The 24026-nt window shown below is 35.0% G+C and overlaps 1 protein-coding gene across 1 annotated transcript in view; it reads right to left on the reverse strand.

The window, feature by feature from the left end:
- Positions 1-24026, reverse strand: part of PIK3C2G (phosphatidylinositol-4-phosphate 3-kinase catalytic subunit type 2 gamma) — a 385467-nt gene that overhangs the window by 58412 nt on the left and 303029 nt on the right. Inside the window, 1 exon segment of the mRNA XM_017888605.1 lies at positions 20878-20986. Coding sequence (XP_017744094.1) covers positions 20878-20986 — 109 coding nt within the window.

Consider the following 24026-nt stretch of genomic DNA (forward strand, 5'->3'; position numbering starts at 1 on the left):
AAAAAAAAAAAAAAAAAAAAAGCCCAGATTTGAATAGCGTGTCTACTGGCTATACTGCCTTCTACCTCCTGTTACTGCATTTGCCTAGTCATCTTAGGTCACTGGAATTCATAAAGATGCTGTAATTTATTTTAATAAAGAAAAATTTTGACCTATATTTCTCTGCACACTCTTTCGTCTTTAGAGCAAAGCTTCTGCAAGGATGGTTTTCTGCTTTCTATCTCAAATTCCTCTCTTTACATTCTCCCTTAAGCAATTCCAATCAAGGTTTTGTTCCTAAGATTCCCATCAAACTGTTTTCTTTTCTTTTTTTAATTTTAAAATTGTATCTAATTTATTAATAGATCCATAAATCTGATTACAACTTTAATCTTCTTTCTTTTTATAAAAGAACTTTTAAGTTCAGGGGTACACGTACAGGTTTGTTATATATGGGTTCCCTGTAATTATTTTTTCTGATCCTCTCTTTCCTCCTAACCTCCACCCTCAAGTAGACTCCAGTGTCTGTTGTTCCTGTCTTTGTGTTCATGTGTTCCCATAATTTAGCTCCCACTTATAAATGAGAACATGTGGTATTTGGTTTTCTGTTCCTGCATTAGTTTGCTAAGAATAGTGGTCTCCAGCTCCATCCATGTTCCTGCAAAGGACATGATCTTGCTCTTTTTTATGGCTGCATAGTATTACATGGTGTATATGTATCACATTTTCTTTATCCAATCTGCCATTGAGGGTATTTGGGTTGATTCCTTTTCTTTGCTATTGTAAATAGTGTTGCAATAAGCCTACAGCGGTATGTGTCTTTATGGTAGAATGATTTCTATTTCTTTGGGTATATATCCAGTAATGGGATTGCTAGGTCAAGTGGTAGTTCTGTTTCTAGCTCCTAGAGGAATCACCATACTGCTTTCCACAATGCTTGGCCTATTTTACACTACCACCAACAGCGTATAAGCATTTCTTTTTCTCCATAACCTCTCTAGCACCTGTTATTTTTTGACTTTTTAATAATAGCTATTCTGACTGGTGTAAGATGGTAGGTATCTCATTGGTTTTGATTTACATTTATGTAATGATCAGTGATATGAGTAATTTTTCCTATGCTTCTTGGCTACATGTATGTCTTTTTTGAAAAGTGTCTGTTCATGTCCTTTGCCCACATTTTAATGGGGTTGTTTTATTTTCTTGTAGATTTAAGTTTCTTATAGATGTGGATATTAGACCTTTGTCAGATGCATCGTTTGGAAGTATTTTCGCTCATTCAGTAGGTTTTCTGTTTACTCTGTTAATTATTTCTTTTGCTGTGTAGAAGCTCTTAAGTTTAATTAGATTCCATTTTTCAATTTTTCCTTTTGGTGTGATTGATTTTGGTGCCTTCATCATGAAATCTTTGCCTGTTCCTGTGTTCAGAACAGTATTGTCTAGGTTGTCTTCTAGGGTTTTTATAGTGTTAGGTTTTATATGTAAGTCTTTATTCCATCTTGAGTGGGTTTTGTATGTGGCATAAAGAAGGTGTCCAGTTTCAATCTTCTGCATATGGTGAGCCAGTTATCTCAACAGCATATATTGAATAGGCAGTGCATTCCCCATTGCTTTTGTCAGGTTTGTCAAAAAAACAGTTGGCTATAGGTGTGCAGCCTTATTTCTGGGCTCGTTATTCTGTTCTACTGATATATATGTCTTTTCTTTTTTTTTTTTTTAAATCAGTACCATGCTGTTTTAATTACTGTCTCCCTGTAGTATAGTTTTGAAGTTAGGTAACATGATGCCTCCAGTTTTGTTTTTTGCTTAGGATTGGGTTGGCTATTCAGGCGTTTTTCTTTTGTTTTTTTGTTGTTGCTGGTTTTTGGTTTCACATGAATTTTAAAATAGTTTTTTTCCAGTTCTGTGAAGAATGTCATTGGTAGCTTGATAGGAATAGCATTGACTCTGCAAATTGTTTTGGGCAGTATGGCCATTTTAATAATATTAATTTTTCCATCCATGAGCATGGAATGTCTTTCCCATTTGTTTGTATCATCTTTGATTTCTTTGGGCAATGTTTTGTAATTCTCATTTGAGAGATCATTCACCTCTCTAGTTAGTTGTATTCCTAGGTATTTTATTCATTTTATGGCAATTATGAAAGGGATTTCATTCTTGATTTGGCTGTTGGCTTGACTTTGTTGGTGTATAGGAATGCTACTCCTTTCTGTATGTTGATTTGTTTCCCAAAACTTTGCTGAAGTTGTCTATCAGCTTAGGGAGCTTTTGGGCTGAGACAATGGGGTTTTTGATATATAGTATAATGTCATTTGCAAACAGAGATAGCTTGACTTCCTATCTTCCTATTTGGATGATTTTATTTATTTCTCTTGCCCGACAGCTCTGGCCATGTTGAATAGGAGTGATGAGGGAGGACATCCTTATCTTGTGCTGATTTTCAAGGGGAACGCTTCCAGCTTTTGCCCATTCAGTATGATGTTGGCTGTGGGTTTGTTATAGATGGCATCTATTATTTTGAGATAGGTTCCTTCAGTATCTAGTTTATTGAGAGTTTTTAAACTAAAGTGATGTTGAATTTTGTCAAATGCCTTTTTCTGCATGTATTGGGATAGTCATGTGGCTTTTGTCTTTAGTTCTGTTTATGTGATGAATTACATTTATTGACTTGCATATGTTGACCCAACCTTTCATCCCAGGGATGAAGCCTACTTCATTGTGGTGAATTAGCTTTTTTATATCCTTCTGATTTGATTTGCAAATATTTAGTTGAGAATCTTTGAATCAATGTTATATTGGCCTGAAGTTTTCTTTATCTGTTGTGTCTCTGCCAGGCTTTGGTATCAGGATGATGCTGGCCTCATGGAATGAATTGGGGAAAAATCCCTCCTCAAAAAATAGTTTCAGTAGTAATTGTACAGCTCTTTTTAATACATCTGATAAATTCATCTATGAATCTGTCTGATCCTGGCCTTTTTTTGGTTACTAGGCTATTTATTACTGATTCAATTTCAGAGCTCATCATTGGCCTGTTTAGGGAACTAATTTCTTCCTGGTTCAGTGTTGGGATGGTGTGTGTGTGTGCAGGAATTTATCCATCCATTTCAGGCTTTCTAATTTGTGCGCATAGAGGTGCTCATAAGTAAGTCTCTGATGGTTGGTTGTATTTTTGTGAGGTCAATGGTAATGTCCCTTTTATCATTTCTAATTGTGTTCATTTGGATCTTCTCTCTTTTCTTCTTTGTTAGTCTAGCTAATGGCCTATATATCTTACTAATTTTTTCAAAAAATTAACTCCTAGATTAATTGATTGATTGAGTTTTTTTTGTGTCTTGATCTCCTTCAGTTAAGCTCTGATTTTGGTTATTTCTTATTATTTGGTTATTTCTTATCTGGTTACTCTTATGCTAGCTTTGGGGTTGGTTTGCTCTTGAATCCCTAGTTCTTTTAGTTGTGATGTTAGGTTGTTACTTTGAGATCTTTCTAACTTTTTGATGTGGGTGTTTAGTGCAATAAATTTCCCTCTTAACACTGCTTTAGCTGTGTCCCAAAAATTCTAGTATGCTGTATCTTTGTTCTTATTAGTTTCAAAGAACTTCTTGATTTCTGCCTTAATTTCATTGTATACCCCAAAGCCATTCAGGAGTAAGTTGTTTAACTTCCATGTAATTGCATAGTTTTAAGCAATATTTTTAGCCTTGATTTCTATTTTTATTTTGCTGTGGTCTGAGAATGTGTTTGGTATAATTCTAGTTATTTTGAATTTGCTGAGCCTTGCTTTCTGTCTGACCGTGTGATTGATTTTAGAGTATGTGCCATGTGGCAATTAGAAAAATGTATGTTCTGTCGTTTTTGGGTGGAGAATTCCATAGAGGTCTGTTAGATCCATTTGGTCCAATGTTGAATTCAGGTCTTCAACATCTTTGTTAATTTTCTGCCTCAATGATCTGTCTAGTACTGTCAGTGGAAGTCTCACACTATTATTGTGTGGGAGTCTAAGTCTCTGTGTAGGTCTCTAAGAACTTGCTTTATGAATCTGGCTGTTCCTGTGTTGGCTGCATATATATTTTGGATAGTTAGGTCTCCTTGTTGAATTGAACGCTTTACCATTATGTAATGCCTTTTTTTTTTTTTTAAATCTTTGTTGGTTTAAAGTCTATTTTGTTGGAAATTAGGATTACAACTCTTGCTTTTCTTCTGATTTCCATTTGCTTGGTAGATTTTCTTCCATCCCTTTATTTTGAGTCTTTTGGTGTCACTGTGTGTGAGATGGGACTCTTAAAGATAGCATACCATTGGGTTTTGCTTTTCTATCCCGTAGACCACTCTGTGCTTTTTATATGTAAATGGCACTGTGTGTAATGTAAATGGGTATTTAGTCCATTTACATTCAAGTTTAGTTTTATTACATGTAGATTTGATCCTGTCATTGTGTTGTTAGCTGGTTATCATGCCAGCTTGTTTGTGTGTTTGCTTTAGAGTGTCACTGGTCTGTGTACTTAAGTGTGTTTCTGTATCATCTGATAATAATGCTTCCTTTCTATATTTAGTGCTCCTTTCAAGATCTCTTGTAAGGCAGGTCTGGTGGTAACGGACTCCATCAGCATTTGCTTATTTGTAAAGGATCTTATTTCTCCTTCACTGAGAAAGCTTAATTTGGTTAGATATAAAATTCTTGGTTGAAGATTTTTTTTTTCTTTAAGAATGTTGCAGGCCCCCAGCCTCTTCTGGCTTATAGATTTTTTGCTGAGAGGTCCACTGTTAGCCTGATGGTGTTCTCTTTGTAGGTGACCTTCCCTTTCTCTCTAGCTCCCTTTAATATTTTTTCTTTCATTTCAATCTTGGAAAATCTGATGATTATGTGTCTTGGGATGATCATCTTCTGTAGAATCTTGCAGGGGTCCTCTATATTTACTGAGTTTTACTGTTTTCCTCTCTAGCAATGTTGGGGAAGTTTTCAATTGATGATATTCAGAAATATATTTCCAAGTTGTTTGCTTTCTCCCCGTTCCTTTCAGGGATATCAATAATTCATAGATTTGACTTCCTTACATGATTCCATATGTCTCAGAGGTTTTGTTCATTTCTTTTCATTCTTTTTCTCTTTATTTTTGTCCAACCCTCTTATTTCAGAGAGCCAGTCTTGAAGTTCCAAAATTCTTTCCCCAGCTTGGCCTAATCTGCTGTTAATATTTGTAATTGCATTATAAAATACGTTAGCATGTTTTTCTGCTTTATCAGATCTATTAGGGTTTTAAAAATACATCTATTTTATCTGTCAGCTCCTGTATTATTTTATTGTGATTCTCATGGATTAGGTTTTGCTGTTCTCCTGAGCATCAAAATGTCTCATGTCTTTGATAATCAATTATTTGCTGACAACTGCATTATGAATATTTCCAGCCTAACCTCCCAGCTAAACTCGAGATATATGAATCCACCTTCCCACTTGACATCTCTGGAAGCCTTATGGGCAACTCAAATGCAGTGGGTTTAGATTCAAACTCCTACTTGCCCCACTCTCCATTCCCAAGTTTTTGCCATCACAGTAAATGTTCAGCCAATGCAAGCTTGTCAGGCCATAAAGGCACATTAGTGGTTAGCAATCATCCTGACTAGGTCAGTGCTTGTGCGCTAAGAGTTGTTAGATATTTGGAACACTTCTCCTATGTAGAGTGTTGCATATTTGTTGAATAAATAAATAAACGTTTGGGATTTTTCTTAGAGGATCTAAAGTTACTGTCCTTTGATATCAATGACTCAGGTAAATGCAATAAGCTAAATGAAATGCTGTATGAGGTTTTGTGTGTGTATATATATATATATGTGTGCATTTTTTTCACAGTTAGAGTAGATATGTTTATCTAATATAGGATTTTCAATGTCTAATAATGTGCTTTTAAATTTAACAATGCAATCAATAAAGAACAAATTTGAAACTCAATTGAATAATTTTAAGTTAAAATCTGCATCAGTTTATAGTTTAAGTTCAGAGTTCTTACTAACACTCTGTTTGCCAATTATGTTAAGTCATTTACAATTTAATACGATTGATTTTTTGAGAGAGTTGGTCAATTCAAAGTTACCTAAAACCTAAGTGCTTTTCCTATGTCATCTGAACATATTCTCGTTATCAAAGACTGCAGAGTTAAAGTACTTGCAAAGGCCAGAAGTAATGTAATGTAACAGTGAGATCAATTTTTTCTTTCTTTAAAAATAGCACATTAAGCATTCCCATTTATTAACTGTTCAGCCAACATCTAGAATTGGCTGCAAGATTTAGTTTTAGTGAGTTAAAACAATAAGCTAAATCTATCTTTCTCAAACACAATGAAGTGCTGTAAAAATGTGAATTTAAAAATGAATTCCCATAAGAGTTTTAAATCAAAGTTGAACAGTAATTTTATTTTATTGCTTTTTTTTAATAAAGCAGCATGTCAGAATGTCCAGTCTTTAATGTAGTTCAACCCACTATATTCATATTAGAGTCACATGGAAGAATGACACTACGAAAAATAGTGAACTTCTAAAGAATCCTTTACATTTCCAGTTTAAAATGTCATCAGCATTTTAGTAGACTGTGTAAAGTAATCTTGGCTTTACTGATGGTACACATATGACATTTATCCTGCGTGCAACATAATCTCAGCTAGCTCCAAATAAGAAAAGAGCAATGTAGTGACAAATGTAGTAATTAACATCTGGGTTTAGCAAGCAGGGAACAAGAAACATATGCTCACTATTAAGATAGGATTTATCCATTTGGATTTATTTTGACATTTGATTTCTGCTTTAAAAAAATAACACTGCTTAAAACTTAAGTAATATCAATTTCTTATTTTAGGGAACTTCTGGTAATGAACAACAATACTGAGAAGAGCTAAAGTTCACAGTGAATATGGCTTTAAAAATTTAAAAAACAACAGCTGTTTGAATATCTCAGCTAACCTCAAATATGGGTGCACATTTATTTAGGTACTGCTATCACTTGCTATTACTTTTATTACATATTTCTATTACTCTCTTTTTTTTTTTTTTTTTTTTTTTTTTTTTTGAGATGGAGTCTCACTGTATTGCCAGGCTGGAGTGCAGTGGCATGATCTCGGCTCACTGCAACTGCCACCTCGCAGATTCGAGCAATTCTCCTGCCTCAGCCTCCAGAGTAGCTGGGACTACAGGTGCATGCCACCATGCCTGGCTAATTTTTGTATTTTTAGTAAAGACGGGATTTCACCATGTTGGCCAGGATGGTCTCGATTTCTTGACCTCGTGATCCACCCACCTCAGCTTCCCAAAGTGCTGGGATTACAGGCATGAGCCACCATGCCCGGCCGTTTCTATTACTCTTTATAAAGATCTTATTTAGTCCACAACACAATTCCACCAAAACAGAGTAAAATTTAAAGAAGCAAAAGGAATTCTTGTTAGCACTACAAGAATGAACTTGAATGAACTACAAACACTGAAAGAAAAAAAGTTTAAATCCATTTTGAGGAAAAGAGTGAAGCTAAAAAATAAGTCGGGTAGATATGGAACAAGGATATCTAAACTGATCAACTCCATTAGAAAAGGTATTGGGATAGTCCATTTTCTTTTGTCAGTTGTGTGCATGTGTGTGTGTGAGAGAGACAGACAGAGAAACAGAAAAACAGAGAGATCTCAGAGATTTATAGGCATCTCTCCACCTGGGCTGCTCTTGTATCTTTAGAACAAATCCCCAGAGACCTCTTGCCCATCTGAATTAACCAATTCTGGAATTTAAAGCAGTCTCTTTATCTCATTCCCTTGATAAAAGTAAGACTGCTTGCAATTAAGAATGATACTAGAAGGGCACGTAATAATATTTGATATTAGCAAGTTAAGGTGATATGATTTCATGTTAAAGCTATATTTTCTACTTCCTTTTCTTCCATTTTTCCACTCACTGTCATATATTATTTATATTCATGTCTGTATTTATTACAGTATTGTAAACTCAATGAGAGTAAAGTACATATTGCATTATTTTTAATCTCTCCAATTTCTTGTCTGCAACCAACTTAAAGTTCTTAATCAAGAGTGTTACATATAGTGTCAGTAAAAATTTAAAGTCTTTACAAAGTTATGTAGTGATATAAAATAATTTTATAATTGTTATAAATAAATATATCATATAACTAAAATTGGGGTGTGTTTTAGTGTAGAAGTATATAGAATTATCTTTACTTTTCCTATGTTGTCATAAGACAACCAACTATAAAATGTGAAAAATATTTGAGGAGAAAATTTCTAGAATCAGAGATGCAGATTATTCTATTACAGAAGTATTCAGCATAAATAGTATAGATTCAAGTTAAATCTCTTGTTTTATTAACAAGAGAAAAGAAAATTTGTGAATGCATGAAAACATCTTCTAAGCAGTTCATATCACTTAAAATAGTAAAAATATTTATGGCACATAGACTACATAAATTCTAATGTTTATGTAGATAACTATGTTAATACATATGAAGAAAGGGAGCTGTATCAGTAATACAACATTTTAAAAATCTGGAAATAACAGGATTTGGTTTGGAATTATTTATATGATCTTTAGGCCAATAGTGTTTCATTTAATCTTAAAATTATGTTTTTATTTCCTGAATATAAACAAACTGACTTAGGCAAGTGTCCGTAAACATATGGAGATGCGTAATGCTTTTATGAGGACTAACCTACTTGCAGATAATTAAAATCTGACTACATTATGCATCACAGAGAGCATGAGTGATTAGTCAGGTCACACTGCTTATTAATGCTGAGCAACATCTGATGATGTCATTACTGTTCTATCACAATATAACTCATATAATGAATATTATCCCAAGTACTGTAAAATTCCTTTGGAATACGGGAGAGAAAAAAAAAACCCAATGTGTGAAGTTATAAAAGTCTTTATGAGGCCACTGGTGCCGATCAACATAGACAGAATATAGACAAAGACTGCAGGCTTCTTATGGCAGCATTGTGTCTGATTCAGCTTCCTACTTTCTGGGGTAGAGTTTCCCAGACCTGGTTGTGCATCTGAATCACTGGAATTATTGAAATACAAGACAGATACCTAATATATCACCTTCTACCTTTAGAACCAGCATGTTTAAGGATGGGGATCTGAACATTCCTTTTAAAATCTTCCCAGTTTATTATAAAACAATTGGTTACCAGGTACTATTTTGGCACCCCTGGCCAGAGAGTATAAAATGTAGGCAATCAATAAACATTTGTTGAATGACTAAGACAGTGATTTACAATGTGGCAGCTAATATGCCAAGGCTCCTCAGTGTCCACATTTACTTTTTGATGATTTGGCATCTATTAATATAGCACTACTTTATTTATTTTGTAGTCCAGAAAGGGCAAATAATAATTGAGATGTAGATTATGCATCTCAGGAAGGTATGGTACCCTAAATATTCATTGTACAAAATCAACTGAGTTAATTACCAGGATGATACCTTGGGAGAAGGTATTACATCTATAATTTTAGCTTCTTTTAGTTTGAGACTATTTTGAAACAAGACAGGATTCACCTCCTTGAGACTCCAGTGTTAGAAGATGGCTGAAATATTCTCACTTGGAGTATTTTTAGGCTAGTGATTTCACAACAGTATTTCCTGTTTGATGATGTAAATACCTTCTCTCATTAGATTTAAATTCAATTTAATATAAAAACAATGTAGTGCCTGGAATTTCTTTAGCCTTGCTTTCCGTAAATACTGACCAATGGAGATTAAAAGAGACACAAAACAAGATAAAAACATCTCTCCTTGGGGTCTCTAGGGAAGTACTTTAATTAGCACATTTGCAAATGTGGATGTGATGAAAACTGCAAGCTATGTTTGGTGGTTTTGGTCTTACATCCCCATGCAGCGATGAGTATGATGGGCAACAATATTCATTAAGCCTTGCTGTGCTAAACTACACATTTACAAAACACCTTCTCTGCCTGTGCATGCCTGGCTTCTTTGCCTTCTGCTCTCATGACAGGCCTCTGCTAATATTTCTATCTTAACCCATCCTGTGAGATTTCATAGCAGATACATTTAGGAGTTTCCTACTGAAAGTCTGCTGCTTCCAATATTCACCTTCTTCACACCAGTCCCAGAAATCAGACGCCTTTTTACTTTGCACTTATTGGCCTCAGCTTACATAGCCCAAACCTGACAGTTTCAGCAGTTTCTAGACAGGTATTGTCTCCAAACAGCTTTAGTATAATCAGTAAGACAGCCCTCAGCATGCAAAAATAACAATCCATCCACTATTCCCTCAGCACTTTCCTTTACAGATACTGCCATATCCATAGCCCTTGACTACAGTATAAATGAACAGACGTGACCTTCAGCATCAGTGAGGGACATTAAGATGTCAGCATTCTATGTGCCTCTTTAGCATGCAAAAATCACTTGAAAACCAATGGGATGAATTAAGTTTCCTTGATTCTGTAGGATGGAAGCCTCAGTCATAATTTATTCCCCATGGACTGAGACAGAAAGGCAAATATACTAAAACATGTTATATCATTTTATATTGAGAATGCAATATTGAGAATTTTATATTTAGCATACAATATCTTGCTTTCTTGTTGTTTTGTTAACAATGTTTTCAAGCATTATTTTATTTTACTTCTTTGTTTCCTCCTCCTACTGACATTATTATACTCTCAGTTTCCCTATTACACTACTCTATCTTCATAGTGAGTGAGCAGATACTGTTCATTTCTTTCCCTTTGCTCATAATAGATACATTACAAATGTGATTTGTATAATCTGAGTGATCTTTCTGGAGGGCACAGTCATGACTTGGTGTGCTACTACCATTCATCCTTTCTGCCCATGGCCAGGCAATGTTTCTGTACATGGCATTGGCAACCAGTGCAGCCTACTCCAGAGCTGGCAGTAAAGAGGATTCCAAAGATCATGCTCTGCAATGCCAGAGGTCTCTGTCATGACATTCATGTGGGATTATGCATTGAAGTGAAGGAAAATATTAAAAGTACTATGAATGGTTTTTTTTTTTTTTTGAGATGGAGTCTGGCTGTGTCGCCCAGGCTGGAGTGCAGTGGCCAGATCTCAGCTCACTGCAAGCTCCGCCTTCCAGGTTCACGCCATTCTCCTGCCTCAGCCTCCCAAGTAGCTGGGACTACAGGCGCCTGCCACCACGCCCGGCTAATTTTTTGTATTTTAGTAGAGATGGGGTTTCACCGTGTTGGCCAGGATGGTCTCGATCTCCTGACCTCGTGATCTGCCCATCTCGGCCTCCCAAAGTGCTGGGATTACAGGTGTGAGCCACTGCGCCCAGCAAATGTTTATTTTGTAATAACATTCACATTTCTTTTTCTAAATTTTTCACTTTCTACAAGTTTTAAAATGTGTGTCACTATTTGTACAGTAGTTTATGTATAAAACATATTTAAATGAGTTATATATTTTGGAAGCATGAGCAATTTTTTTAAAATAAAACTTGATATCAGCATAAACAAGTTTAGAGACCATGGCTAAACACTTCTCAGATGCAATCTTTCAGTCCCTTAGGTTTTCAATAGCAGCAGAAGTTTTATAGGCTAATATGTGCTAATGATTTTCTTATTCATTTACTCATTCAAAAACAGTAAACATTGATAAGAGTTAGTATTAGTGCTAGACATGGGGTAAAAATAGAGATGAATATAGTCATTTTGTTCTTTAAGTTTCTAAACAGGAGAAAGCGTATAACCATAATGTTTTGTTTTTGCAGTTATCTTTGCCTAGCATGACTTTTCCCGATTTCTAGTTACCAACTGCTACTTGCCCTTTAATATCATCTTAAATGCCATACCATCTGGGATGCCTTCTCTACCTCACTTGGAATTAGTTGAATACACCTCCTTAAGTGCTCCGGCAGTCATCCTTGGACACAACATAGCATCTCCAGATGCTATGAGATGAGAGTCTACCAGCCTTGAAACAATATTGCAGCGCAATGTTCTTGTATCAAAATTTGCTAAGAATCAATAATATAATAGAATACTTGAGTACCTACTATATTGGAGGCCAAATGACTGAACATATTTAAACGGAAAAATAAATGGAAAGATATTCATTGTCTGAGACAATGGTTCTCAAATACTACCATGTATTGAGATCTTCTGAAGGACTTGTTAAAAACAAAGATTGCTGGGTCCCACCCCTTGAGTTTCTGATTTAGTAGATCTAGGTAGGGCCAATATTTAACATTCTTATATAAGTTTCAAGGCGAGATTCCCAGCACCATATAGGAATTATAATTTGAGAACCACTTGTTTTCTTAGTAACTGCTGACAGGGATCTAAAAGTTTCATCTCTTCTTGCTCCTGACTATATGCCATCTAATGCAGTCCTTATCGACAACTCAGGTTTTCTCTAACAGTGCTTAGGACCCCTATGACCTAGGATTTTCTTCTTTAAATACATCTATTTATCATGAAACCACAATATTACTCAACTAGGAGGCACAGCAATAAGCCAACATACTGAATCAGTGAGTCTATTTTACAGTTAGGAGGCTATTTTGTATATATGCATTGATATTTGTTTAAATTTCAGTGAGTTTTTTTATATGTACTGATTCAATCTATTGTAGAGCATGTAACAAAAGAAATTTAAACCATGACTTGAGATGTAATTTCATCTAAAAGCTTTCCCAAGATCCAAGTGGAGAAGAAAGGTTGTTGAACTGACAGCTGAGAAAAAAATAGAGCTCTTTGGCCCTTTAGTAAGTTCTGGTTATGGGGTTAGCTGTTTTCCTACTGTTACAATGCCTGTAATTTACTTTGAAATATTTCCGCATGTGCAACATGATATTATATTCGTTTCTTAAGATATACATATATGTTATATGTGTGTGTGTATATATGTATAACATATATATAACCCAAGTGCTGCTGGCATTTAATCAAGATGGCAGAGTCGAGTCTAGAAATGACCTGTTAATGTCCTAATCAAAAGATGCACAACTGGGGCAGTGGTATGGGGAGGGAAAAAAGAGGGGGGTTCTTAGTATTCTAATCAAGAATCCCATCTAGAATGCAGTCAGTACATGTGCTTCTGTTATTCACTCAGAACTTGATAATAGGCATTTTAGTAATTGGCAAACTGAATGTTAAAGATGAGTTTTCCTTTATAAAAATGGTGGCTTATTGACTAGTCACATTAATATTAGAAATGGGTTCTCATGGGTGACATTAAAGTTATCAAGATCTGTGGACTAGCTAAAAATATCCTGTAAGTGTTCTTCACTCTTACATCAAAAGGCAAAAAATCCAAAAGGCCATGTACTCTTTACTTTTAAGGGTAATGTTTCAGATAAATCACTAAAAGATCCTGTGTCTATCCAAGAACTCTAGAATATTCTGTTAGTTTGGTGCCTCCCTATGAAATGTAGCATTCATCTCAAATAAGATCCGTCCTTCCTACAGGATGGTGATATGAGAACCTAATAATAAAGAAAATTAGAGCTCCTTTTAGCATTCAGAAATTGTATGCTCTGTGCATATATTTAGTATGTGTGTGTTTGTGTGATCTTAAAAGCCTTTTTAGATCCACATGTGAGATGGGACAGAATTAGGGTTTGGCATTTCCCTTCAATTTTCTAGGCTATTCTCAGAGCCACTGGTGGGTAGCAGGAAACAGCCCGATAAGAAATCCTTAAATACTTTTTGGGATGGAAAGTGACCACAGACTGAGACCCTACAGTAGTAACCTATGAGAGAATGGTTGCAGTAGAGCACAAGAAAGAGATGGGGAAGCAAAATGGCAGACATCTCTTAAAACCAAGGGTAGCTTGGGTGATGGCTGCAGTTTTAGACTCCATTTTCTGGTGATAGTAGGTTAAGCCATTTTGTCCAAATATCCTAATGAGAATAATTGAAACAGCTAGACATTTGTTTTTTAAACTTTGCTGGAAAGTGTTAGAGAGCCAACAAGATAGTGACAAATTTCCAGGGTAGGATCTGGAAGGAAGACACAGATTCAGGAATGTGAGTCCAGGATTTGGCACTGCTTCTCTGTTGTGGGTATTTACTCACACAAGTGGGAGCAGTTGAGAGGCTGAGAAGTTAAGCAGCACTTTTGACCACTTTGCAGACACAGGAGGAAAGGAAATTGAATCCAGGACTGTCAGGTAGGCTGCTGGTGAATATGCCTCTCCTTGGGTCTGGACCCCAGATGGCTATATCTGAGGAATAAGGATGAACCAGAAAGAGGCCCTCACAAAGGCTATATTTCAGTTTCGAATAATCTGAATTGCTACAATTGAATTTTGGCAATTTTAGATTGTTAATGTTCCCATATTTAATTATTTTCCACACTACGATAATAGTAACCTAGTTGGTAAATTATTTCTACAAAGGATATTGCAGTATAATATCTGGCCACACACATATACACCATGGAATATTATGCAGCCATAAAAAAGGATGAGTTTGCGTCCTTTGTAGGGACATGGATGCAACTGGAAACCATCATTCTTAGCAAACTGTCACAAGAACAGAAAACCAAACACCGCGTGTTCTCACTCATAGGTGGGAACTGAACAATGAGATCACTTGGACTCGGGAAGGGGAACATCACACACTGGGTCCTATCATGGGGAGGGGGGAGGGGGGAGGGATTGCATTGGGAGTTATACCTGATATAAATGACGAATTGATGGGTGCTGACGAGTTGATGGGTGCAGCACACCAACATGGCACAAGTATACATATGTAACAAACCTGCACGTTATGCACATGTACCCTAGAACTTAAAGTATATAAAAAAAAAAATCTGGCCACAATAAAAAAGAAAATAACTAAACTTACAAGTGAACAAGACTACATGATTGAAAATCAGTAGAAACATTACACATTAGAATCGTACATGCAGTGATTCGCAATAGTGGAGTTTTAAGAAAGATTTAAAAATAACTATACTTACTGTTTGCAAAGATATATACAAAAGGCTGAGATTTTCAGTAAAACTGGGGAACTCACATAAAAATGGAAAAAATAAAACTGAAAAACATAATATTTGAAATTAAGAACTCAAAGAATGAGTTTAATAACATATTAAACACAGATAAAAGAGAATTAATAACCCAGAAGTTATGTCAGATGAAGCTACTCAGAATGAGGCATGAGGAGACAAAATGATTAAAAAATACAGGAGTAAGAGTAGGAGGCATAAAGGATATAGTGAAGAGGTTTAACATATATGTTATTACAGTCCTAGAAAAAGAGAAGAAATGGTACAAGCAATATTTGAAGTCATAATGTCTGAAAGCTTTCCAAAACTGATGAAAGACATCATAGCACAAATTCGAGAAGCTCTGAAGCTCAAACATGATAAAGGTAACAACATTACATCTAAGCAGACTACAGTAAAAGTGCAAAAAAAAAGCAGATATGTATCAGCAGATTGTATTTATATATATCAGCAGGCATTTTGATATAGCTACCTATATAAAGCTTCATTATATAAATTTTATGTTTAATGATATAAAGCTTTATTATATGTATATATTTATATATAAAGCTATATATAAGGCTTTATATTATAAAAACTATATCTATAGCTATATATAATTATATTTTATATAATTGCTATTAAAATAGTATTGTCAGCAAAAATATTCCTCAAGAATAAAAGACTAAACAAATGTTGATTATATGAATTAAAAATAATAACTACTTCTTAAGTTTATAGATACAGATATAGATATACATTATCTGTAAAGCATATAAGACACAAGTGGGTTAAATAGGCATAGGTCTCTAAGGACCTTGTATCATTGGGAAATTCCTAAAAATTCTAATCTATATTAGACTTAAATAAGTCAAAGACACATACTTTAATGTCTATGGTAATTCCTAACAGTAAAAGAGTTTATAACTCCTGAGGCTACATAGGACAAAATGGAAAAATAAATACTAAATTTAAAAAAAGAATGGAAGAAAAGAGAGAAAGCATTTAAGTGATAGATTGAGTATAACATATACGCATAGACACATGCACACACATATATATCGATGACAGTAGCAAATGTAAATAATTAAGCAGTATAAGTAAAAGATGAAAATTATGTTACTAGATTTAGAAGAAAACCCATCTGTGTGTTCATTATAAGAGTGATCATTGAAATGGAAAAATATGAGATGATGAAAGTAAAACAATGGAAAAAGTTGTGTCATGCAGACACTAGCCAAAATAAAGCTGGCCTGGCTATATTAGTAATACAGAAGAAAGATTTTTCAGACAAAAGGCATTGTTAGAGATAGGACAGACACAAGAACGTTAGTGAAAATTTCAATATAATGGGAAAATATAATAATTATCCATGTAAGTGATCCTAATAACAGTACATACAAAGCAAAAATTAACAAGAAGATAATGAGAAGTAGTTAGATATATTAATATAGTGGATATTTCTAAAAACTTCTGCTGGTACAAACAAACAAAAATCAGTCAAGATGACAATTTGCACTAACATACAAGTGTAGAACACTGCTCTCACAACTACGGGGTGCATTCTTCTAAAGCACACATGGAATTTTTACTGCAGTTGACCATATTTAGGACCATAAAACATCACAAAATTTAGAAAAAATTGAAACTATAGGTGTGTTCTCTGACATACTTAAGCTAGAAATAAAATAACAAGAATAAAAAGGCTAAATATATTTGAAAAAATTAAAAAATATTTCTTAAAAATCCATGGCCTTAAGAGAAATCAGAATGAAAAGTTTATAAATATTTTGAAAGAATAAGAAAGAAAATATGGTATTGTATATCAAATTTATATATACAATATTATATAGAGAGATTTGTAGGGTGCAATCAAACCTTTACTGGAAGAAGGGATTCGAATTTTAAATGTGTAAGTTAGATAGTAAAGTTAAGCAGCCATCTGTAGTGAATCTCTATAATTTTTCATTGCCTTGGCATTTATTTTAAATATAAGTTGCACTTTCAAATCCTAGAAGAAACTCTTAGTCATCTTTGATAGTTTTCAGTTCTTTGCCTTCGAGCTCCTTGATGTGGTCCGTCCAGATATTTCTTATGCAACTACCTCCTGGTGACCATCTCTCTATTGGTCAGATAGATATAACCTTCTTGACTCACTCCACTCATACCCACACACTGCTTGTATTGCATAGATATGCTACAATGACTACTTTCAGTCACCGTGCACCTCTATAGAACCTGCGCCTGCTTGCTCTAAAACCTCTAATTAGAACTCCCTGTGGGAAATCTGCTTGGATAATGCCCTACACTGCAATAAAGGCTTTGGTCCACAGGTTCCTTGCCCTCTCTCTCTTGTTCTTTACCTGCTGCTTGAGTGTGTGTGTTAATAAAGTGTGCATCTCAGGCTGGGCACAGTGGCTCACGCCTGTAATCCCAGCACTTTGGGAGGCCGAGGCAGGCAGATCACCTGAGGTCAGAAGTTCAAGATCAGCCTGGCTAACATGGCGAAACCCCGTCTCTACTAAAAATACAAAAATAGGCTGGGTGTGGTCGTGGATGCCTGTAATCCCAGCTACTGGGGAGGCTGAGGCGGGAGAATTGCTTGAACCTGGGAGGCAGAGGTTGCCGTGAGCTGAGATCACGCCATTGCACTCCAGTGTGGGTGATGAGCAAAACTCTGTCTCAAAAAAAAAAAGTGCATGTTTTTATTTATGGATGAAGAAGTATTACATGAAAGGCACATTGTAAACCTGAATAAAGGAGAAGAGCCGTTGATCATGGATCACCCCAAAAGATTCACACATTTATGACATTGAGGTAGGGTATGTTCTTACTGGGAAAATACTGATGCATTTCACTTCATTAAAATTAAGCATTTCTGTTCATCAGGAGACATGATAGAGAGAGCAAAGGGACAAGGTACAGAGTAGGAGAAAATTTTTTCAATCTGTTTAAATAATAAAGAACTTCTATCCAGAATATATGAAGAAATATACCTTCCAACAATTTCAACCAAGAAATGAATCAATAAACGAATGTTAACTAAATAGAAAAATGGTAAAGAGACGTGAACTGGCACTTCACGAAAGAGGATATCCAAATGACCAAAAAACATATCCAAAAGCGTTCAAGTAACAGGAAAATGCAGGCTAAGAGTTCAATGAGATGCACCTCAACCAGAATGGCCCCAATTTAAAAGATTAACAATACCAAGAATAGAAAATTGGAAAATATATTTATTGCAAAGGAGAGAACAAACTGACCATTATAAGGTTGAAATAAGCATATCCTACAATCTGGAAATTCTATTTCTGGGTGTAGGAACAACACGTGGATACTGAGTCATGCATGTGAAAGAATGTTCATAACATTATGGTTTGTAATAGCCCCAAACTGGAAATATTCCAAAAGTCTATGTAGAGCAGTATCTACAGATGAATTATAATATATTCATATAATAAAATATTATGCAACAATAAAAATCCATGAATCTTGGAAATGGGCTATCACTGCATTGTTGGCTTAAAACCAGTCATTCTATCATTATCTCTTAGTTCAGGTGTTTGACAGGGCTCAGGGTGTTTTGCTTGGGGTCTCTGATGAGACTGTGATCATTTGGTGTTTGGGGATGGAGTCCTAGCTGAGGACTGGATCAGTTGCTGTTCCTTAGACATGTCTCTTTGTATTTAATCTTTTTGGTTTCTCCACCTGGCAGACTCAGGGTAGGTCAGCTTGAAAGATGGCAACTGAAGGCTTCTGCAGTGACCATTACAAAAGAAATTGTTAGAAGGTGCATGGCATTTTCTAACCTATCTTGGAAGTCATAAAGGGTCACTTCCACCATATTCTATTTGATGAGCAAATGACAGAAGCCCTCTTGGGATCAAGAGGTTGGGACACAAGCTGCCTCCTCTTGATGGGAGTGTGGCAAACAATTTTCAGACATGTTTTGAAATTATTGCATGGTTAGATGTTCTTATAATTTATCCTTGAACTGTTTAATTTTCTTTTGTGGGTTTTTTCCTGAATGTGTGTTTACATTTTACAATTTAAAAGTGAAAACAAAAAATAGAAGAACAATGTGCTAGTCTAGTAAGGAGGGCCAAGATCTACCAAAGTGGTGAGGGGCATCCTGTTTCACGGTGTTTTCAGTTCCTCACGACTCTTGTGATGGTTAATTTTGTGTGTCAGCTTGGCTGGGTCACAGTGTCTGTATGTTTAGTTAAACATCATTGTGGATGTTTCTGTGAAGGTGTTTTATTGGATGAGACTCATATTGAAATTGGCAGAGTTTGAGTAAAGCATATTACTCTTCATAATATGGGTAGGCCTCATCCAGTCAATTGAATACTTGAACAGAACCAAGACTGAACTCTGAGCAGAAGCCTTGGGACTCAGATGGTAAGTAATCTTCTCTGATCTCCAGCCTGCCAGCCTACCCTACAGATTTTGGATTTGCACCTCCACAATCATGTAAGCCAATTAAACAAATTTGTTCTCTCTTTCTCTCTCTCTCTCTCTCTCTGACACACACACACACACATACACACACACACACACACACACACACACAGAGTTTTGTTGGTTCAGTTTCTCTGGAGAACACTGACTAATAAGTTCAAGGCTTAGTTTTAGTTTCTAACAACTTGGGCTTGGCGTCCAAACTCTTACATCACAAGAAAGCTGAGATCCATCAGAACTGTGTCCTTGCGCTTTTTCTTAGATCCCCATGAGAGGCAGAATAATACCTTCTACCAAAAGATGTTCATGTCCTAATCCCTGGAAACTCTGAATATGTTACCTTACACGGCAAAAGAGACTTTGCAGATAGAGAATTACATTAGGAATCCCGAAATGGTGAGATTATCCTAAGTTGCCCAGATGGACACAATGTAATTGTAAAAGCGCTTCTGAGAGGGAGGCAGGAGGGTCAGAATTTGAGCCAAAGCAGATGTGATGACACGATCAGAGGTCAGAGTGTGCCACTGTGTCGCTGGAACAGAGCCACAAGCCAAGGAACACAACCAGCCTCTAGAAATTGAAAAGGTTCCACAACAAGCCCACCAACATTTGATTTTAATCCCATAAAACCTGTTTTTCAGACTTCTGAATTCCAGAACTGAAAGAAAATTGATGTGTACTGTTTTAAGCCACCAAACCTGTGGTAACTTGTCACAGCAGCAACAGATTTAAATTTTAAAAATACGATTTCTTTTTGTTTTTTCTCACTCATAATTTTTCTTATACTGTTGAGACATTTCCCCAGGCCACCTCTGTTAAATCCTATTCCGTGTTAAAGGCTCGGCTCAGATGCTCTCTTCTCCTTGAAACTTTATTGTTGCATCAGGAATGATTCTTACTCTTCTAAAACTCTAGAGCACTTCACGGCACTGACAGTCCATTTATCACATATTACTTCATTGAAGTTATTTGAAGTCAAGGTTCTATACTTGTTTTGCTGCTCCACAGTTCTCAGTTCATGTATTTTATGCAAATCAGGCATACATATTCATTGAATGAATGAACCCAAAGAATGTTATCATAAAATATTATTATTATTAGAGATGGAATCTGGGTCTGTCACCCAGGCTGGAGTGCAGTGGCACCGTTATAGGTTACTGCAGCTTCCAAGTCCTGGGCTCAAATGATTCTTCTGCCTCAGCCTCCCGAGTAGCTGGGATTACAGGCATGTGTCACCGTGCCTGGATAATTTGAAAAATTTTTTGTAGAGATGAGGTTTCGTTTTGTGGCCCAGGATTGACTTAAACTCCTGGCTTCAAGCAATCTTCCCACCTTGACCTCCCAAAGTACTGGGATTACAGGCATAAACCACCATATATATATTAGTTCATATATATATGAACTAATAACATATAAATAGTTGACGTTTTATGTAAAAATAGAAAAATAAATTGTAACATACATTTGTAACTTCATATGATCCATTTAATATCTGTTCCATGTAATGATTTAGATCTCCGAATCTTTTGTGATCTGAATTTGTAAAAGGTAGGTGCCACCAATGAGGAAACCTGTTTTAAGAGAGAAAAAAAGTTATCTTCACTAGCTTGAAAACTGGCCTTTTCATCTTCAGATTGTTCACAAAGTTACAGCTGTATCAGATGGAAGGGCCAAATAAAACATATGAAAAAGTCATAGTCTATGTGATTAATCCTGGGAGTTTTATTAATATGGCTGTGGTCATTCATGCCATATTAATGGTCATTAATATTAATGCTAACTTAATTTGACATATTAAATCAATTTATATGTCCCTTTTTACTATATTAATGGCAGACCACACATTTTATCTTTTAAACATATGTGGGGTCTTAAAAAAAGACTGTCTGAAGTTAACAGTTCAAAATTTTTCAAAAGGTTCAGATTATATTGTTGCTTCTGGGTTCACTAGAGACATCATTATACTAACTAAATTAAGCATTTTAGCAAGTGACATATGCTTCCATCTGCTCTTAGCCTTCTAGAAAATAGTTAACACTTTCCCCAAGAGTCTGACTACTTGCAGAATTTCCTTTGTACAATCTGATGATTCATCTTGATGGCTTGAACTTGATTAAGACCAATTATTAGGTGGGATGACCGGTAATGGGTCACATTTGGTAACATATCTTGCTGTCTATATATACCTTTTTAGGAACTACCTAGCAGCCTCCTCTGACTCCAATCATACTGCTGCCTCATCCACACTTCTGCTTCTTTGGTAGGAACCACGGCTTGGTTACCATGCTTGGAGGGGAAATGGACATGGAGGATAATAAAGGACAGTCAGCAAAGACGCAGATGTATGTGATAATTTCATGCCACCCCACTGATTCCTGTTGGAAATGTCAGGAAAGTCCAAAACTCTATGCTTGTATATTTAAACAATGAACATTTTATTTTTTAAAGTCTCTTGCAGACTCTAAGACTTAAGTCTTTAAAATTTTTTATCCAAATTTAATCATGAAAATTAGTACCAGTATACAATCGAGCATATAGCATAGAAGATAGATAGATCTATATTCTATATATCTATATGTGCATAGTATTTTTTTCAGAGAAATGAATTTGATAAATGAGAGATTAGGCTGGTTTTAAGTATTAATTTATCTGTCTGTGAATTTTCCTTGTTGGTAGAATAAAACAGAAGTCTACATCAATTCTGCTACTTTGTTAATATTTTTATAGATATATGTCCTCAAACATCTTACATATAAATAAGTACGTGAAAGTTGAGGAATGCTTCTATAATACTGTCATTTAATTGAAACTTCTTCGAGTTATATGTTAAATATAGCAGTTATTGAAAATTACTTTTTATGATCTTTTGTCTGACAGTATCATCAGATCCTCCCTCAATTTCATTCACAACAAAGGTTAGAAAACATCTGACAAAGATTTGATTTGATATTTGATTATTAGAGTAATTCATTTTCTCAATACCAACACCAATATTTTGATTTGCCCTCTTGTCTGGTCCTCAGAAGTTTCTATAACCTGATCAGTGTACCAAAATAAAATTTTGGATGGTTGGGAGAAGAAAGTCAACTCTCGCCAAGCATATTAATTTTCTAAAAAAGATTATTAATTTTAAGGAATATTTTCATGTCGTGTACCCTTGGAAGTTACCCAGAAACACAAATAGCTGATTTGAAGTCCACTGTTACATGGTATGAACTGATTAGAATTTCATTCTTCATGACTCTGATTTTCTGATCATGCCTTCTAGATGACATTTACATAACTCTCATAGGGCTTCTCTCAGTAAATTTAGAAGTCGTAGAGAATCTTCATCCTTCATTTATGTGCATCACTGTAAGCCTGGGCCCCTTTGAGAGTGTCAGCATGCAAACAGTGTTCAGGGAACATGGAACAAAATGTTCCTTGCCTCCACAGGTTGCTTACACAGTTTGAAAATCAATGTAAGAAGCTCCAGGCAGCAGTAATGAGCAAAGCAGAATCCTAACAAAAGCCGAAAACTGAAAAGAGGCCAATTGAGATAGATTATTAGAATTTTTAAAGTTTTACAAGTTATACTTATGTGTATTGGTGAGGTACAGTGTAGAACAGAGACATTTTTGAAACTGAAAAAGGATAGCCGTTAAACAAAGATGAGCTTACTCTTCTCAATTATTAATTAGTAGGCTTATCACAGCAAACATTGATGTTGAATGTGGTATTTGCAGCCAAACACTGAGTTTTTTTGCCGCTCTTTTTTTTCTGTTATTCTATCAGATTTTTTGATAATTCTAAAACTTGATGTTACTTCTAAAAGTTTCCAGAATGACTTTATCTCCCTCTCAGTCTCTTGAGTATGCTCTTAATTTCTTGACTTCCTGATGCTTAAAGTATCTGCATTTCAAAAATCCCTGTTATATATGCCAGTACAGTTTTTTTCATGAATGTGAACTACTCAATTTTTAATATTGTGTAATATTTCCCTATGCACTAACTTTGCTTATATTTATATTTTGGAAGGTGACTAAATCCTGAAAGCCAAGTAACAATCCACATGTATAAAGTATGCCAGGTAAAGTATAAACAATTACATCATAAAAGGACCATTTACTTAACAAAAATCTCACTGTAGATAAAACATCTGATTAACATAAATGCAATATCATAATTTCTGGAAAACTCACATTTTAAAATCAAGGTACACCTTTTTTATAGACTGAAGTCTATGATCAAAATTTGACTGCTTCTAAGTAATGAATTTTGAAGAGTTATTTGAACAGAAGTTATTTTATGATATTTTAGTTTGCTTATGGTTAACATTTTCCATTATAACATAAATGAAAATAATGATTTTCAAGATGGCTTCATAATGAACAAAATAACAAATTCAATTTAGATAATGCAAGTTAATAATTTCAAAGTTAAAAATTAATGGCAACAAAATGAGTTAGTAATATACTAATTGATATAAATATGTTTACATTTTTCTGGTATTAAAATTAAATATATATATTTAATAAGCATATATAATTATATATAATTAAATATGTATATTAATAAGCCTATATATGTAGGCTTTATATTACAGTTATTTGTTGAAAAAGTAAACATATC

This window comes from Rhinopithecus bieti, unplaced genomic scaffold, assembly GCF_001698545.2.
Source record: "Rhinopithecus bieti isolate Rb0 unplaced genomic scaffold, ASM169854v2 scaffold_15769, whole genome shotgun sequence".
In the NCBI taxonomy this organism is placed as follows: domain Eukaryota; kingdom Metazoa; phylum Chordata; class Mammalia; order Primates; family Cercopithecidae; genus Rhinopithecus; species Rhinopithecus bieti.